We start from the raw sequence: 19,631 nt of genomic DNA on the forward strand, positions 1-19,631 counted from the left end.
CTTCTCTTTGAATAAATAGCAAAATATCATTATTATTTTTTTAAAGTTTCAACTTTTTGCCATCAGTAGGTGCATATGATTGTATATTTATTGGTAAAGATAAACAGTATAAAAATGATTTGTTTTTCAGTAAGAAGGGGCAAAGATTGAGGATGACTTTTTATGTCACATATATATCTATTGTTGCTGTAACCTGCGCCTCCATGGTAAGGGAGGCAACAAGGATTACACCCAAACTCTTAACGGAAGGCAATGGCACTAATTGGGCCCCCGCAAGAGAAGAGAGTTGGTCCCTCATCCCCATACCATCCCGACCCAGCCAGAGGACCTCTGTCTTCGAAGGATTTAGTTTCAATCGGCTCCCACGAAACCATCCAGCCACAGCTTCCAAGCATCTGGTCAGTGTGTTTGGGGCCGAGTCGGTGTGGCCATCCATCAGCAGACAGAGCTGAGTGTCATCAGCATATTGGTGACAGCCCAGCCCAAAGCTCCAGATAATCTGGGCAAGGGGGCGCATAAAGATGTTAAAAAGCATCGGGGAGAGAATTGCGCCCTGCGGCACTCCACACACCAAGGAATGGCACGACAACATTTCCCTCCCTAGTGCCACCCTCTGTCCCCAACCAGAGATAAAAGAGCACAGCCAGTTACAGGCTATGCCCTGTATCCCCACGTCTGCGAGGCGGTGGTCCAGAAGATCATGATTGACCATGTCAAAGGCTGCTGACAAATCTAAAAGGATCAGCAGTCCTGACCCGCCTCGATCCAGTTGTCTACGGAGATCATCTGTTAGGGCAACCAGAGCCGTCTCGGTCCCGAAACCAGGATGGAAACTGGACTGAAATGGATCTAAAGCCGAGGTTTACTCCAGAAACCTACCAAGCTGCTCAGCAACCGCTATCTCAATTACCTTACTCAGATATGGGCAGTAATTGGATAGGTCTAAGGGATCTAATGAAGTTTTCTTTAAGAGTGGACACACTACTGCTTCCTTCAGTTCCCCTGGGAATGTCCCTGTGTCAAGGGACAAATTGATAATTTCAACCAGGGGGGTCCGCACAACATCTGGACACTCCCTAATCAGCCAAGATGGGCACGGATCAAGGAGGCAGGTGTGAACACAGACTCAGAGAGGAGCCAGAGATTGCCGTTGCTACCCAGCAACATGACAGTCTCAGACCTGCTCACTCTCCTCCTTCTCTGACACACCCCACTCTAGGAGAGTCCTGCAAATTGCTGAGCAACAGGCCAGACAGTCCCAGAGGAGGAGCCCTCCTGATTGACACAGCCTTTGTCTGATTGGGAGAGATCCAGTGTGAGAGGCTAGAGGCGAAGGGCAGGGCCAGTGGTCAGTTTCAGCAACATCTCAAGCTGAACGAGTCGAGCCTGAGCAACTCTGCTGTGTTGTTACTTTTTGTGAATAAAAGCTAATTGCATTTCACGCCTCACAGTGTTCCTGCCCTGTGGATGACCCACTTGCCTGATGGCTCCTTGACATATGGCGTCAGATGACCGACAGGTGAGTGGGCCTGCCCAAGAGTCAAAAGTTTGCCCATGGGTGTGGTGGGGAGATAAAGATCTGGCCCACAGGGCCAAAAAGATTCTCCACTCCTTTCCTTAGCTAAAATCATCAGCAGGACTCCTCCAAAGCAGCTTCACTGGCAAATTGCACGCATGTATATCATATATATATAGGGACGTGGGTGGCGCTGTGGGTTAAACCACAGAGCCTAGGACTTGCCAATCAGAAGGTCAGAGGTTCAAATCCCTGTGACGGGGTGAGCTCCTGTTGCTCGGTCCCTGCTCCTGCCAACCTAGCAGTTCGAAAGCACGTCAAAGTGCAAGTAGATAAGTAGGGAAGGTAAACGGCGTTTCTGTGTGCTGCTCTGGTTCGCCAGAAGCGGCTTCGTCATGCTGGCCACATGACCTGGAAGCTGTACGCCAGCTCCCTCGGCCAGTAAAGCGAGATGAGCGCTGCAACCCCAGAGTCGGTCACGACGGGACCTCATGGTCAGGGGTCCCTTTACCTTTACCTATATAATGTATATATTATTTTCTTCCTGTGTTTGTCTTGATAACACTACCTGTATTTGATCGTTTATTGTCAGCAGACCAAATAAACTGAACAACATGACCAAGAAATGTTGGTGAGGCAACTGTGGGATCTCAAAAACATTCCCAGTACTGCTTTGCAGTGATTTTCCTTGTTTTTAACAGGGAAGCCACAAATGTGATCAACATCTTTATCTTCTGGAAATCATACAAATGATTTCAATGTCCTTAACACGCTTAACTGGCTATGGGATTTTGTGCCATCGGTAAGATGATGGGCCCAGAGATTTTTCCTTGTCATATATCTCATGTATATGACTTGAGAGATTAAAATGCCAGTCGCTGCTTATAGTCAATCACAGCGATATCTCCAAGAGCTCATTTCAACAAATTCACATTGTGAAAAGTTTGTGACAAGTCCGTTGAATTGTCACTTAGAACCCAGCATTCATATTTTCACTGATTTGACTCACTGACCATATTACAACAAGGGTACAATATTCTGGTGCTGTTTTGGAACAATTTAGAGGGTGGGCTTTGATTAATGAAAGCCCAACGTTGCTTGGGGAGGAAATACCTGAAAGATTGCTGCTTCTCCTAGGGAAGAGGATTGCCCTGTTGCAAAGTGCTCTTAGCTGCTCCCAACTTTGTTGCCCTGGAAACTCAAAACACTTGGGGAATCTTGCATTAAGTGCTCCAAAATAATGCTTTTAAAAGTTTGCTTCAAGATTATGAAGGAAGCTAGAAGAGACTTGAGAGTTTAGTACTTGTAATATTTTAGAAAATTAATGACGCACCAGACCACAAGACGCACCTAGTTTTTGGAGGAGGAAAACAAGAAAAAAAGTATTCTGAATCTCAGAAGCCAGAATAGCAAGAGGGATCGCTGTGCACTGAAAGCAGCAATCCCTCTTGCTGTTCTGGCTTCTGGGATAGCTGCGCAGCCTGCATTCGCTCCATAAGATGCACACACATTTCCCCTTACTTTTTAGGAGGGAAAAAGTGAGTCTTATAGAGCAAAAAATACGGTAGATGCTACATGCTTTTCTGCTATGCTGTTTAACACCCCAACCAATTTGCTCATTTTAGTTATTGGCAATAGTATATTGCCATTTTGCCTCAACTCTTCTGAAAGCCAGCTTGTTACTGCCAAATTTCAGTTGATCCAAAGTGTCACTCCATTTAGAGAAAGCTGGCTCCACACTCAAGACTTGCTGCAATAGACGTGTGAGTATGTAAAACGACAATACACGTGGTTGAAATTTTAAGTTATTTATTTCAGTAGGAAAATTCTATTTTTAAGTCCATACTTGTAGCCATGTTGAAATAGCTAATGCAAACACGCAGTTCAAAATGCACGCACGCACACACACACACGTATTAAAAATCGGGAGGAAAAGGACAAGGAACAGCGAAACTGCACATCACTCATTGAGATCATAGTGCATTCAACCTCAATCAAAATGGTGCTTCAGGTCAACAGGGAAGAATATTCATTAAAAATGGCTTGTGTTTTGCATAATGTGGACTTTGCATCTCTTTCTTTCTCCCCCTCCCATAAATTAACTTGTAGTAGGTTATGAGCAGCATAAGCAATAAATTAATTTGTAATTCAGGATTCCAGGAATAGTAGTAGTTATTGAATTTGGACATTGCTGAACAATCCAGAAGGAAAGCATATTTCTCCTTATTTCTACATTGCACAAAAGAAATATTTTTGGCTTCTTGGTTGTTCAACAAGGCCAAGATTCAAGAACTATCCCAATATGGACAGTAGCTTCCTTCATCTATACACAACCTTTCACAATGAGTCTCTTATGATATTGCAATATCCATTTCTAGATGTGAACATTTACTTTTCACAACCTGCAGCTGTCAACCGCTTGCACTATCATATCTGAGGTTTAGACTTAAAAATATATTCGGTTATGATTCACATGAGTGTGGGGGGAATATAGCAGTTTCCTCAATATCTGAAGAAATAACAATTGTTTCATGAACATAGCCTTCAGATTTATTTATTAAGTTAATTTTACTCAAGTTTAATTTTGTTTCTCAAAACCCCAGCTTAAAGACAAATGTGTTACGTTACTTACCAAGTTTTGCATAGGATTTTTTCCTGATGACTTCCATACATTGATATACTTTTTAAAAAGGAAACATGCTTTCTGTATGAGTGAGTTCAAATAATAAACCAAATGGGGGGGGGGCATGTTCCAATTTCTTTATGAGTGCCAATAGGTGACTGAAAAAACCCAATGAAAATATTGAAATGCTTTAGAGATTATTTATATTTAGGTAGCAGGAGTTCAGATGTGACCTGGTCTACCTTAAAACCTTAGGTTGCTAGTATGACAGAGACATTTCAAACACACAGCCTCATGGAGTGCTCAGTTCGTAATTAGGTTGAACTAGCTTTAAAAGTCCATATTGTGTGATATCCAGAGCTGCTCTTTTAAATGACTCAAGGGCTCACTCACTCCAATGGTGCTGATGAGAGTTGGGTTGGGCCTGGGTGCCCTGAAGTGCCCAGCTTACCATAGGACCTTACCCCCAGCAAAGGTCTGAATTGTCATCCAAATCAGCTCTATACTATTGTTCAAAAAACTTGAGAATGGAATGAATCAAAACCACCGGGTCCACTACTATACTAATACCGAACTTCAAAGCAAAAGGAAGGCAAGAACAACTGAATTATTATACTGACTATTCAAAGCTTCAAGGAGGCTTACATGGGGCTCCTTCAAGAAACAAAACACAATTTGCATGAATGGGGCAATGCATAGGAATAGTGATGGTTGGCTAGCCCAGTTGGTCTTCAAACAGGTAATTAAGGCACTGGCAAACATCTTATGCAGATACGTTGTGCCCATCATGCAATGATGGGCAGGAAATGGCATTCTGCTTTGAAGGGACATTTTGTATTTGCTTATCGTTTTAATTGCAGCGTTTAACCTTAGACACAAGCCATTTTTAATGGAAGAAAGGGAGCAACTTGCAAACAGCAAACTATTAAAAAGGGTAATTTTTCAGGGAAAGGAAAACTGGCTATTTAGTACCAGTTTTAGTGTTTTTCATAGCGGCCAGCATACCAAGTGAGAAAAGTAGATCAGGATTAATAACACTTAGGAATGAAAGAGAAATATGTACAAAATAATGAGAAAAAAAGATGCAACTGGAAAGATCACCTCATGACTGAGCTTCATTTGAAACAGATTTGTGTATCCCTGACTATTACACAGGGTTATAGGAATGTGTTTCAAAATTAGCAAGTAAACTATGAGTTTTGCTTCACAATATTCTTTACACCAGTCTTTATAACTGGTGGTGGTGTGTCTCTAATAGCAACATTCGCAACAGGCATTTACAGTTCAGGTGTAACCCGCAAACTATTTATGCAAGCAATTTCAGGGTCATTTTTCTTACAATCTCCATGTAGGGAAAAAATGTGTGAATCAAGATGCAGGTACAGTGCTTGCATCAATTTCCCCTTAAGCCACAGATTTTCCCATGTACATTGACGTAATTTCCATGAAGGAAAAAATCATGTGTGAAGTTGTCCTCACCTGTGGTTTCATTACATGGAATTTATTTTGCTGAAATATGCCAGGAAAGGAATCTGATGACATTAAACAACTTACATACTGCTGCCCAATTGCAAATGAGCAGGACAAGAACAAAATTATCCGGGATGGTAGAATGAGTGAAAAACTAAGTGAAACACCCTGTGAAACAACTGATCCCTAAAGTTTATTGCATGGAAAGTGAAGAAATCTGATATATTTGAAGTTAAGCTTGATAAATTCATTTAAGGAGTGCTATAGAGATTCTCTAATCAAGGTGTTGATAACAGCAGTGTGAAAAACAGGCAAGTAGGAGGAAGGTATTCTGTATTTGCTGTATGTTTTCAACCTTAATAAGGGTGGTTTTTTAGATTTTAACAGGAGAATTTTACTCTTTTGAATTAAACATTCCTTGTAGGAAACTTCAAAACATCTTATTAAACATCTTACCAAATTGTAAACTAAATTACTGTAGCACAATCAATTTCATTTTTACAAAGTGCTCACAGAAATCGGCACATAACTCAGAGAGTGTGAACTATAGTGTGAATCGTTTTGTTAAAATCAAAACATCACTTATTCAAGATGCTAAGACTACTTGACTGGTTTAAGGTGTAATAATAAAAACATAGAAATATATATATATATTTAGCAACCAGTATCTGAGGTCATAGGAAAAACCTGAAGTGTTTTCAATTTATCACTGTCAAATAAATTTGACAAAGAATTCCTGCTACTGTTAAAATTCACACAGGTAGCATAACATTTTAAAAGTTACTTGTGATAACAAGCGATTAAAATGCCTCATTCAGACACAGATTGGTTTAATATTTTTTGGATGCCTTGTTTTAAAAGCCATTTGTTTCAAAGTAAATAAATTTAATGGAATTCATAGCACTGTGGTGTGAAATTTTACATCACAGGATTTAACACAATGCCTTTTGAATCATACTATAGTAATTAAATAGTTCTTTTTACTGATATTATATTTAAGACTATTCATTTACAAAAGAAACTATAAAAGAAATATTATAAATCAAGCCTCCTTTTACCTCAAATTTTTGGTAAACGGGGGGAGGGGTGTAGTAACATGTGGCTATATGTAAAAAGATGTAAAAAGCTTATTTTTGACAATCTAACCACCTCATAAAACTGGAATGGCTCAGTAGTTGTGCGTAATATTAAGACAATCTAAGTTCATGTAATGTATCAATTGTGTTAGTTGAAACCTATGAAATTGTCACAACTCTCTCTGCTAATTCTCATAAACCAGAGAAAGCAGTTTCATTTTCAATCAAAGCTTTCTGATAAATATATTATATTTGAAGCTGGATAAAAGCATTGGCAAAAGGTAGTCAGGACTGTTTGCCAGCTTTTAATACTGTCTTTCCTATCCCGGTTTGGTTTTGAGTCAGTCAATTTGGGGGATCATTGTGTGTGTGCTGCAGTCACAAAAACAATAATGTCCATTTAATGTAGATTTTGATGTGATGAATTGGTCTCATGAATACTACAAAAGGTTGTCTAGATTGTAGCTAACCATATCCTTAAAAGACTTCAAAACTAATTGAAAAGGGATGTACTGTGCTATAGACAGAATATTGAAAAATTTCACAAAGACCCATTTAGTGTGCCAAAAACCTAATGAAGTACCACGGGGGGGGGGGGGAATGTAATGTGAATTGGCCCTCTGCTTTTTGCAAACCTGCATCATATAAAGGGGTTCCCAGTTGCATCTCTCTACTCATAAAAACATGAAGAACAATATGGTTAGCCTGCAATGTATCTACACAATTGTTTTCTCTCTTTCTCTTAAAAAAATAAAAATTCCACAGGATTACCTTCCATAATACTAAGTACATACATTTATAGTGTTGTGTTGAAGTTGTTTTCCATTTTTTTTTTTAAAAAAGCTTATTCTGAAAAGAAACATGTAGTAATTTTAAAAAGGAAAGTTGTGCAAATTCTGTACAGTAATACTGCTGGCTATGAAGATGTCTCTCTCTCTCTTTTTTTTAATGAAACACCCAACATGGGTTATTGTGGGAGACATGTAAACTAAGTGACACAGAACAAGCAAGTGACATAACACCACTACAAGGTCAGAACTGAACATTCATTCCTCATGGGGCAAATATTCAAAACCTGTTAATGTTATTATGGGAAGAAAAAAGGAGCAGATTCAAACGTCAATCACTTAGAAATATGAACTTATATTTGCAGCTTCAGACCATCTTTCATGTCGTTATTATTCTTTTCCTTTGCAGACGGCTGCCACTCTCTGCCCTATTCTAACTAATTGGGGGGAAGCTCTTTGGAAAATTTGGGCTCTGGAAGTATGAGCCAGCAAAATTCTACTCTGAAGCAGATAAAAATTAAAAGATTGTTACTCATCTGTGAATAAACTTAAGAGCTAACGCATGATAATCTGCAGAATGACTACAATCTTTTCTCTTATTAACTAGGACTGCAGTGCTGTGGTATATTCCTACTTGCCTTGTTTTCATTTGATTACCATCATCGGAAGGTTCTGAAGAAGCCTCAAAGCATTTCAGAAAAGAACCACATGCAAAAAAGAAGAGAAGAGAAGAGACGCATCTTTGAAATGCAATTATTTTCCACAAATGTGGTCAAAAAGTGTAGTTACACATTTAATTTTCATGCAGGAAATAATCCACTCTTTAAATTTTTATTCTATCAAGGCTTTCTCTCATGTCAAGTTCTTACTTTTCTTGGTTATGCTGAGAGTTGCATTTTGTGAGCTTTTGCTACGGAGATCTGATTTCTATATCTGATAGAGAAGAGTTCAGTGTAACTCAGAATTCCAAACTACAAATACAGGCATTGTGCGTCTCAATCTGCAAGAAGAGATGTGAAGTAAGACTGTCACTTGTAAAATGTTATCAATGCAACAAAAGATGGGGCTTTAAACGGTAAACAGGCCTGTTGAAAAGCTGTACAATGCATTGTTGGGGAAATAAAAGAGTGTCACCCATTTGAAAATACACTGAGGAATAAAGGCTCAGTTCTGACCTGATGATATTTCCCAGAGCTTGCTTTACCAAATCCTGCAGACTATTTCTATCAGGAAATTTACAACCAAGAACTCTGAAAAAGGAGGGTGTGGTGTTTTAATGTTCAGCTGTTGTGCCACTTGTTGGAAAGAAAATCCCCATATACAGTACTAGATTCCACAAAGACAGTGCTTTGAGAAAAGAGAATAAACTTGCATATATTACATTTATCACATTCTAAGCATAAACAAATAAAACAGTGATGCCAATTATCTGAGCCCCCAAAGAACTGATATGGAGGGATACAAGCATAGTAACTGCACATTCTTCAAGAACACACAAGCTGTGGCCTTGCAAACCTGCCCATTAACACAACCCTTAAGCAGTACGAGGTTTCCTTTTACAAAGAAACAAAGGTGGACTTTTAAATTCAAAGATAACAAAGTTAACACAAATGCGAATGAGCTACATCTGATTTAACCTAAGCACGGCACCGCCAGAGGTTTCTTTCTATCTTACACACACACACACACACACACACACACACACACAGAGTATTTGGTGTTTCATGTTGGGTTTCCTGTCATTCTTTAAGGCAGTGGTTTCCACAGGTCGGTTCAGAAAATATTAAGCAGCAACATGGTCCATGGCAGTTCCTCTTGCACTTCCATCCCCTGAATTCTTAGTACGTTTTTTTGTTCAGTACTTCAGAGATTTGAAACTCTGTTTACCATCTTTGTTCTGGCACAGAAGTATAACTGGGCATGTTTCCGCCAGAACCTCCATCCTCAAACTGGGAGACAGGCAGACAGCATTCAAAAGTGTCATCTTCGTTCATGTTTTGAAGAAGTTTGTCACTCAAAAGTCATCAAGTTGGCAGGAACCTAAAAACATATGCAATGGTTTTGTAAGGAAAATTAGATTTCTAGATTATAGCTCAGCTCTGGTGCAAAAAGCAAACAATGGCTTCCTGTGAGGAATGGCGAAATCTGTCAATCTTGGTTTTGCTCCGTTTCTCATCTTTTAAAATCTTAATTCAGTTTCTCATATTTTCATATCAGTATGTGGTGTTTAGTTTTAAAAGCTCTCATTAAAATGCATCAGCATTTTTAGTGTGTATTTCTTCTATTTTCGGCTAATATAATTTCTGTAAATTATTTTCACTAATAGATGCCTTTCAATCTATATTTTCCCCAATATATATATATTTAAAAACACATTTTTGTTAGATAACTGCATCACAAAATTCAGAGAAGTACAAATTTCAAACTCCATGTATTGTTTTGGGAAAAGCAAATTAGGTAGGTTTGCATTAAAATGTGAATCAGGCCCGTCTCCATGCCTACTTCCTGATGTGAAAATAAACCTTAAAGTATCTTATATTTTGGGTATCATCTCCAAAGGCATGTGAGCTGGAGATTGCCCACTACTGTACAAGTTGGCTTGATTGTGAGGAAAAACATAAACAAATGTCTATTTTGTTTTCTTGCTTGCTAGTAGAATTTGTGGCCTGAATTAGGCAGAATATAATGGGGCAGTCTCTCCCCTTGCTCAATCTGGAGTTGGAGTCAATCTATGACTATCCCTGAAGAGCACCTATGACTCTTGATAAGATAGCAACAATAAATATTATTGGACTGGGTGTTGTTGTTTTGCAGTTAAATAGTGATCTTATTCAGAAGGCAATTTATTAGCCTTGCTGAGAATATCACTCAGCCATTCACCACACCACGAAAAAAGAAAGGATGCGCCTCTTCATATTCCGAACTATAATGTACTATAAGAGCATATATTCAATGATAGACCGTCCTGGACAAAGGAAGAAATAACAGATGTTCTCTAGGCAATCAAAAAGTTGTTTTCTTTACCACTGGAGAGCTACACATTTCCATAAGGTCAAAACAGAAGTGACTGTAGGAATCCATTATTAGATTGCTCTTCCTAGTGAGATCCAAAGTTGAGGCGCAACCAGTTGCAACCTTCCTAATTTCTTTGAATTCGAATAATTTTTCCTTCTACAGAGAGTTTGAAGGCTGGTCAGAAGTTATAACAAGCCTCTGGCGCACCCAGAGCCAATCAGCTGACTGGTACTGAATGCATGACTTCAAGGAGATTGCAGTAAATCAGTTGATTGGCAGTTATAGCAACCTCCTTTAAGCTTTGACATATGTCAATCATTTAACATCACTATGATAGCAGATGATTCATGTGGGTGGCCCCACCTACCAGTCAAAGTTGGCCTGAGGGGGAAGGGGGTTTAGGAATCTGGCCCACTGATTGGATGTAGTTCCCCACTCACAATGTAATCTAATGCCTAATATTTGTGTAGGTCTGTTTATTTTTTAAAAGTTTGTTTCTAAATTGAGCAAAGCCACTTCTTATGTATTTTATACAGATATTGGGAAAAGATATAATAAAATAATAATAATAATAATAATAATAATAATAATAATAATAATAATTTTTATTTATACCCCGCCCTCCCCAGCCAAGGCCGGGCTCAGGGCGGCTTACAAGCAATAATAAAAACAAGTTGAATGATTACAACTTAAAAACAAAATTAAAACACAACATTAAAATATTGAAACATTAAAATATTAAAATGTAGCCTCATCGCAGGAGGAGAAAGGAAAAGAAAAAAGAAAGAGAGGGAGGGAGGGAATCAAATTGGCTCCAAGCCAAAGGCCAGGCGGAACAACTCTTGTCTTACAGGCCCTGCGGAAAGAAATCAGATCCTGCAGGGCCCTGGTCTCATGAGGCAGAGCGTTCCACCAGGCCGGAGCCAGAGTTGAAAATTTAACATGGCATAGTAACTTTTAAATTTCACAATAGGGGCAGAAGGGTAAAGGTTATCCGCTCTGGCTGTCTTGGCCTTGGTTTACATCTCATTCCTATGAATGCTGGAGAGGTATGTAGTAAGGAGTGACGTCTGCTAGCAAAAAATATTGATATTGTGCTCATGGAAAATAACTATACTACTACATTTTTCAGCCGTACTAAGTCTAGAGATATGTTTGTCTGCAAGTGGAATAGACTTGTGCAAATGCAATGGGACCCCTTCCTCATTTCCTCCTCCCTGCAGCCTCAAAATCTGAAACAAGTGGGTTGGGGGTCCCAGGGTATAGTATGAAAGCACATGAGGCCAGTACCTTGCTGAAACTGAACAGGTCTGGGAATGGTTAGGGCTTGTATGGGGGACTGCCTTGGAGTCAAAAGTTTGCTGCTTTGGTTACATGGTGGAAGAAAGGCACCATATAAATGTAAGAAAACTAAAATTAAATAACCATGTAAGTGGAGCACATTTTGACAACATAAACATATATAAAGCAAAGCATGATTTCTAGAATTGTATGCTACAGAACGGAATCAGGATTCAATAGCAAAATAGTTATACAATGGTGAGCTTTAAAAGATAAATCATGGAGGGCATTAAGAGTGGGTAAGAAGGGAGAGTTTCACAGGGCATAAAATCTGAAAAAAGTTGAATATAATAATCTGACAATTATGAACGATATATATTTATATACCTATCCATTCCTATGAATTACTTCTTAATTTTCCTTGGAAAATGGCGATTCATGTAAATCTTTAACTTTGTTTTCATAATCTTGCTCAAGGCCCTCAAAGCAGACTTTATTTTTATTTTTATTTTTTAAAAAACTCCTCTAATGCAATCAATGGGAGCCATTTATTTCTTGGACTGTATGAGGAAATGTGACACATTGCCCTAATGCTGCATTTTTGATTGCTTGTGTATTTAAATGTGTCCCATGGGAAATAAATGCAGACCAGGAACTCATTTTTACATGCACTTAACATGCACTCATTGTTTTAAGCTGCTAATTAGAGATATATGAAGCTACCTATCTTCAGTAACACCAGGAGCTATTTGAAGAGACCTTTGTGAGAACTGAACAATGGTTATTCAGAGCAAGACTGAAGACTGACTTTTGTACAGAATTGTTTAATATTTAGCACTCACTGCTAGTTGCCAAAGCAGGCCGTAATTCCCTCACCTGTTGTCTGTTGCTTTGGCAGGCAGCACTCAGATGCTTAAACCACAGCATTGCATTCATTCTGTTACCAGCTTGAAACTTGTATGAGTTCCCTAAATTACAAAAAGAGGGAGAATTTTCTATCATGAATAACAGACTTCAAGTTAAACTCTTAAAAATGAATAAAAGAATGGAAGAAATGGGAAATAGAAAAATGGGTATTAATGTATAATCGTAATCTGAAAGATACCACATATTTTAAAAGAATCCCACCAAACACGGCCCTGAGTGGTATATGGTACTTGAAAGGCAGGACAGAAATTTTTATTTAAATTGATATGATCACAAAAATGAAAATATCTACCTGCCAAGTAAGGGGTGCTGTAATCACGTCTAATATTTCACTTCATGCAATAGAACCCTTGAAAATGTTAGATCTCTGCTCAAAAGAGGAGGGGAAAGCTATCCACTGAGCAGTCAAGGCTCAGGCAAGGAGGGGAAAGCTATCCACTGAGGCTCAAATTCCTGGCATACAAACCAGGAGTTCTTGAGCTGATTAGGTAATTCCCGTCCAGTCTAGCTTTCCACATCCTGGATTCTGACAATATGGGGTTGAGAGCTTAATGGGCAAAGCAGTACCTGTTACATCTGCCCTGACTTATCCTACACGGTGTAGAACTCAAACTCATAACCCCAGTTCTGTCCAAGGCTTTAATGCGTAAATCACATTGGTATATAAGGCAAGTTAAAGGTTGCAGGATTCAGCACTGAAACCACTAGTATGGAAGGCTCAGGAACTCTAGCTTTTGGATCATTTGCAGTCAGAATTTCCCCTGCTACTTCTCAAAAGCAAGGGGAATAGATTTTTTCCCCCCTTCAAATAAGGTAATTCCTTGAGACATTCCTTGAGGAGATAAGAGAGCCATCAATCGTTTTAGTAATTAGAATTTAAATTCTTTTCAGCTACAATGCTATCCTGAAGAAATACTTCATATAAAGTTTAACTTTAAAAATAGCAATGCCAACAGGCCCTGGAAAGCAGACTGGAAAAGTCACACAAATATTTGGGAACAGTTCTGAGCTAATTTATTTAATGTGGTTGTTTCTGTTTCTATAATATTTTTCCTGAATCGTTTAACTATATGCAAGCCACCCTAAAATCCAATCTTGGACTGTAACATTAGATATTACATTTTAAAATATGAAAAAATTCCCTCAAAACATTTCAAAGTGTCCAAACAGACAATAAAATATTCCTATAGTACACATTTTCTTTTGCTGACCAGTGTTTATATGCATTTTATTCTCCTGAGGTTCATTTGCTTCCATAATTAGTGACAAAAAGGCAATAATCCCATTGTCCCAAAATCACCCAGTGTCCACAATCATACGGGAATCTACCTAGGATATTCAGTCACTGACCTTTCTCAGAATCTGTGAGCAGGAAGAGATCTGGATGTTCTGGGTCATCAGCCATCATCACCATCCATCCCACAACAGATACAGTCTTACTTGGTGTAGATTTGAACTGGAGGAAAGCAGGAAGCAACGAACAAAACCACGTTAATGGAAAGAGGAAAAAACAAACAAACCACAAGATATGCATTAAATGCTGCAACACAGAACAAACAGCACTGGCTTTTTACATCATTAATGCAAAATAGATGTTAAAAGCTGAACAGAGATGTTACATGTTACATTTAAAAAGTTTGCCTCTCCAATCCAAACATAATGTAGAATTCTGATTTTGCATGAGTGAAAAACAGATGACAGAAAGGATGTATACAGCTACTACCAGAATTGGCAATAGGAATTGGCTTTTCGATTTGTCTGAAATCAATTGAAGACTTCTTTCTTACAATGCTCTGCTTCAAATAAAAGTTATTGGCCATTTGAAATCAGAGACGAACAGGACTCAATTTAAGGAAATCAGTTTGTGTAAACATTTTGGGATGAGTGTGACTTTAGTACCCATGCTTTAGAGACCTGAAGAATTTAAATGCCAAGGAAATGTACCACTGCAGAATCATCAGACTGGAGATTATCACAATGGCTGTTTTACATTGTTTAATAGCTACAGTATACATTGTGCATGGTATGCAAGCTTTGTATACTAAGAGAGATCCAGCTGAACTCAGAAGGCTGCTTCCAGAGCATTTCAAGTAGGAAGATTTACAGAGTTTGGAATTGTTTTTCAAGACTGCTGTTGAGCTGAGTTGGCAGCAGAAAATCAAGATGGAGAGGCTAAGAGAGGGAACTAATGGAGAAAAGCAGGCAGAGCAGCAAGTATCCAGACAGCAGTAATGGGTAACCAGAAAGCAGCAGTGAAAACGTTTGCAGTTGCAATGTTCCCAATGAAAGGAGAGAAGAAAAAATGTTAATCCTGCTGTCGGGGAAAAAAAGACAAAATACTGTCCTGGAAAAAGCAAGGTAGCTAAACTATCATCTTTAGCAGTGAATAAAGAGCAGGAAAAGGTAATTAAGAGAATGCATGTTGCCCATTAAATATCTATAATATCTGTTTGATTCTATCTATCCCTCTGGATGAAGATCACATATATCAATGGGAGATGTAGTACAATGCATTGCATACATGTTTTCTTTCTGTCGCCTTCAAGGACTTTGCGGCATAGTAGAAAAGCTGAGTTCCAGACAGCGCTGCCCAGTATTTTGTCCAAGATGCTACCTGCAAAAGCAAAGTGTCATCAGATTAATACCTTTAAGAGACTAAGGCAGTTTCATTTTCATTTTATTTCTTCAGATTTTTTCGCCCCAGGCCATTTCAAAGGGGTCTTGAGCAGGGCAACACTTTCAAAACAAAGACATTCCAAGAAATAAAACAAAATACAACAATATCTTATAGATTGAAATGACGTTCAAGTTTTTAGCCTAGATCACTAAAGCCTAGATCACTAAAGAAATGGGTCTGGCAACTGTTGCAAAAACAAATGCTTCGTATAAATTGATCTCTTCTGAACTGTGCTGCAGTGAGCCTCCTCGAGGGCAACTCAGCATAGCAGGACAGACCCCTTGGTAAGTAACCTGCATTTTGTGGTAATCCACATTTCTTCTCAGTCTAGGAACGAGAAAACTATGAGGAAAATAGGGAGAGCACTGTGATGTGGGGCAAACACATAAAGAAGAGAACTTCCTTTCTAAAAGCTGGGTTTCCACACGAATGCCCGGCAGAAGCACCAAGATTTATGGAGGGAAACACAAGCCACCATGCTCTTTTTCAGCAAGTCCCCTCATGCTTCCTTTTTATCCTTACTGTCACGTACAATCCATACAATGTTCTAATCAAGTGAAACTGGCCTGGAGGCAAAATGTACTTATGCATTTCCTTAAAAAATTGTTACTTAATTTGAGAAGCACAGATGCAACCAAATACTGACCGCCCAAATAGCACCACCATGCTAGTAAAAAGACAAAAGGGAAAAAAAGGTAAAGGTATGCAAGAATCATTAAGCACAAAAGAAACCTATTCTTTATCTAAATTGAGAGCAAGTATAGATATAAATGTTTTGGTGATTTCAAAGGTTGTCACAGTAGCCTCCATGGTAACATGTTTGAAATTCTAAGAATTTTGCTTTTGCACTCCTATTTAAAAAGACTAAAACAGTTATATTTATTATTGCCAGCTTTGGTTTTCAGTAATGAGAGCTGATTCAATAAATGTGGAGATGTTTTTCTCCATAGTAGCGGCTTCTCCTAAGACCTGTAACATGCAACAACCGGACCTGATGGAATGGGGGGTCCCTAGGGTGGTGGTAACTGCTACTACAACAGGGGCGGGCATCCCTCAGCCTAATATCAAAAGCTCTCCCCTCTGCAAGTGAACAGCTCAGGAGTCTTGCAAGAGGGACCCTCCCTCTTAAGGCAGGGAGAAAGAGCAAGAGAATAAGAGAGGAAAAAAGAAAGAAGAGATAACATAACCTCACCCAGTTTTGACTTTGGCCATGTCCACATGTGATCCCTGACAGATTACCTCTAAATGAATGCAGCCCAAAGCAAGAAAATGGGGTAAAGAGACCCTGTTCTGTGCTCAGTAACTCCTTGCCTAGACAAAGGATGTGTGCAAATGAGTTCATAACTGCTCATTATGGGTTGTCTAGCCCTGCGCTACTTCAAGATTGCAGCAGTGGCAAGGGCAAGGCAACATCTACAGGGGCGATCCAGGAATCATTTGACTTGGCTGTCAGTTGCGATGCCACAATTTTATTTGATTTATTTCTATCCTGTCTTTCAACCAACTGACTGCTGAAAGGACCTGAGAAACATTTTAAACAATTCATTCAATGTCTTACTGTAGGTTTTTTGCCTTCTTTCAACAAAGTCTTCCTTCTGAGAACGCCTTGAATAGTAACAGCTCCTGGATACAAATGAACAGCTAAATCCTCAGACTCTGCAGAACTATAAAGAAGAATGAGTAAAAGATGGGAATACACAAAATATCCCAATAGCAGTTCTCCAAGCATGATTTAACTTGAAATTAACATCTGCGTTAATGTTGCCATTGTCATTTATTGGATTTCACTGTGGAAAAAGTCATTGGCTATGACTTTTGGCTGCTTCAATGGATGTTTCTCCCAGAAGCACAAGTAACATGCCCTCCAGTTCAGCAAACTAATCTTAAATAAAAATAACTTTCAACATTACAGATAGACATAATACAACTATAATAAATCCTAAACAGCAACATGTTCAGATTCAATTTCATTTAAAAAAACCAAACCCCACTCATCTCAAACGTGTGATTTTTAATTATTCAGACCTGGTAGAAAGACGATTTGTTAAGATTTCGAGTTGCAGAAACTGAAAAAAGCAAGAGCTAAATACATGCACAATACCACATCAATGTGTTTGAAACCAGTGACAGAAGAAGCATGGAAGCAGAAAGCTTGACCCAGAGCAGTTAATTTAATCTGTTTCTACATGGCTTGTAGTGAACAGCTGACCAGCTTTCAAGAGGACAAATGTGACTGATGCAACTGTGTGTGTCTCAGTGCATGCCAAGCAGCTTATGTGGGCACAGCCATCCGCTCTCTAGAGGCAGTCTGAGAATTTCTCAAGCATCTTGGAAAAATTCTTCCATTCACTCTTCATCTGTTTGTCAAGTGTAAACTTGACAGATCTAACAACCTGAACCTGTCAAGAGTCCACCAGTTTTGGCAAGGCATCCAGTGCGTATCTTAACTCCAAGTGAAGCTGGATTTTTATGGTTGTTTGAACTAGGTTTCTTGGACGGCCACAGTGTTACAGAGAATGAAGTTTAATTAGGAATGTAAAACAGCTGGACGTGTATGGAAGCTTCCAAGCAGTTTTGCATAAAATGCCATTCAGAATGGGTTTAAGCCAATAACTGATGTTCCTGCAATTTATTAAAATATATGACTCAGATGGGGGAAGGGCACCAATGCAAAAAATTTAAGAAAGTATTTGGAATATTAAGGCGCTCAGGTACCAACATCATTCTTGCCACCCCAATTACTTTCAACATAATACTTTAATAAGCACATTTAGGCTTTTCCAGATAACAGTGCAATACTTTTAAGAAATGAAATTTGCAGATCAGAACAAGCCAGCCACATTCGATAAAGATATGATTAAGACACAAAAGAGGGAAGACCTATTTTTAAAGGGAAAGTTCATTGACATGATTTGCCAAAGGAAGCCAGAAAGATCAGGAGTGTCAGATTGCACCCACTTCAATATCAACCAAGTCACCAACACCAGAGGAAAAAGTCTGACCCCTGAACACAAGGGGCTGGTACCTGCTGCCCTTCATGGGGCCTCGATAGCCATTTCGTGCCATTCTTGTCACCGGACCAAGAGAATGGTATAATCTGTTCCTGTTGAATTCCATTATAAATTGTATGTATTACACATTTTTAAATTCACAGTCATTATCATTTGTCAGAACACTGCAAACAGGCTTCCTTTCTGCCACATTGCTACTACATCTCAGCATACTTCATTGAGAAAAAAATAACTTTCTTATTTGGACATGTGTTCTTAATATGAGCACCCACTGTATTTTGGCATTTTTCCTGGCATCCCCATGAACGGTTTGAGAATCAGAAAAGCTGCTTTAAAACTTATCTTTTTAAAAAGGCAGAACAGAACTCTACATTGCTAAACACTTAAAACATATTATGAGAAGCCATTACTACACTTTTGCAGAAAAATAACAGAATAATACCTCAAGTTTTGCCTAGTTCTGGCAAGGAAAGTATGTGCTAACTGAGGGTTTGTGCAGGGAAACCTCAGGGGCAAACACACACACACACACACACACACACACACTCAGACACAGAGCTTTTAAGCATGGCAAGTGTGGATAAATTAGCGTTATTTTTATGTGTAATTATTAGTTTATTTCCTAAATGTTTATACTTATTTACATAATTGCTTGTATCACAAGATGCAGTATTTTCAATGAGTATCAAAGGCAAGGCTGCGCTTACATCGTTTCAAGTAATGAAAGAACTTTTACTTTTAAACAACTTCAGAGCTTAAAAAGAAAAGCACAATTCCCAAGAGCAATACAGCTGATTAAAATGATAAAAATACAACCAGATCCATAAATTTCATTTGGATACAACTTCAATACTTGCTATCTTAAATATTCACTAATTATTTTACAACCTTTGGTTAAGAAACAGTATTTATCAACGACTGAAATTGTTGACGATTTAACACCACATCCATTTCTGTAATGTATAAATCGCTTAATATTCAAGTTTCCAGGTGGTGTACAATTGGGATACGGCATAAAATCATTTAAAAATAAGAAAAACTCACTTGAAATGCCTGCTTAAATGAATAAATAAAAAGTATTCACGAAGTGTGAAGAGTTCAGCAGGGAGGGGGCCTGAGTAATCTGAGTGGGAGAGATTTCCACAGAATTGGACCGACAATTCTGAATGCCTGGTTCCTGATTGATATGAGCTATGCATCTATCTGAGCCATTTGGGAACTACTAATAGGGACTCCCCCAAATACTT

The 19,631-nt window shown here is 38.7% G+C and overlaps 1 protein-coding gene across 2 annotated transcripts in view; it reads right to left on the bottom strand.

Annotated features, from left to right (window-relative positions):
* Positions 1-3,308: 3,308 nt before the first annotated feature.
* The window catches only part of RALGPS2 (Ral GEF with PH domain and SH3 binding motif 2), a 71,917-nt gene continuing 55,594 nt past the window's right edge, over positions 3,309-19,631 (bottom strand). Inside the window, exons 14-19 of one of the 2 annotated variants that reach the window (XM_079981439.1) lie at positions 18,399-18,476; positions 16,932-17,037; positions 15,218-15,310; positions 14,047-14,152; positions 12,646-12,737; positions 3,309-9,513 (exon numbers count right to left, since the gene is read on the bottom strand). In XM_079981439.1, coding sequence (XP_079837565.1) covers positions 9,484-9,513; positions 12,646-12,737; positions 14,047-14,152; positions 15,218-15,310; positions 16,932-17,037; positions 18,399-18,476 — 505 coding nt within the window. In that variant the 3' untranslated portion in view covers positions 3,309-9,483. The remainder of the gene's footprint in view (positions 9,514-12,645; positions 12,738-14,046; positions 14,153-15,217; positions 15,311-16,931; positions 17,038-18,398; positions 18,477-19,631) is intronic. The other variant, XM_079981440.1, reaches the window with a different exon arrangement.

This window comes from Podarcis cretensis (assembly GCF_951804945.1).
Source record: "Podarcis cretensis genome assembly, chromosome: 6".
In the NCBI taxonomy this organism is placed as follows: domain Eukaryota; kingdom Metazoa; phylum Chordata; class Lepidosauria; order Squamata; family Lacertidae; genus Podarcis; species Podarcis cretensis.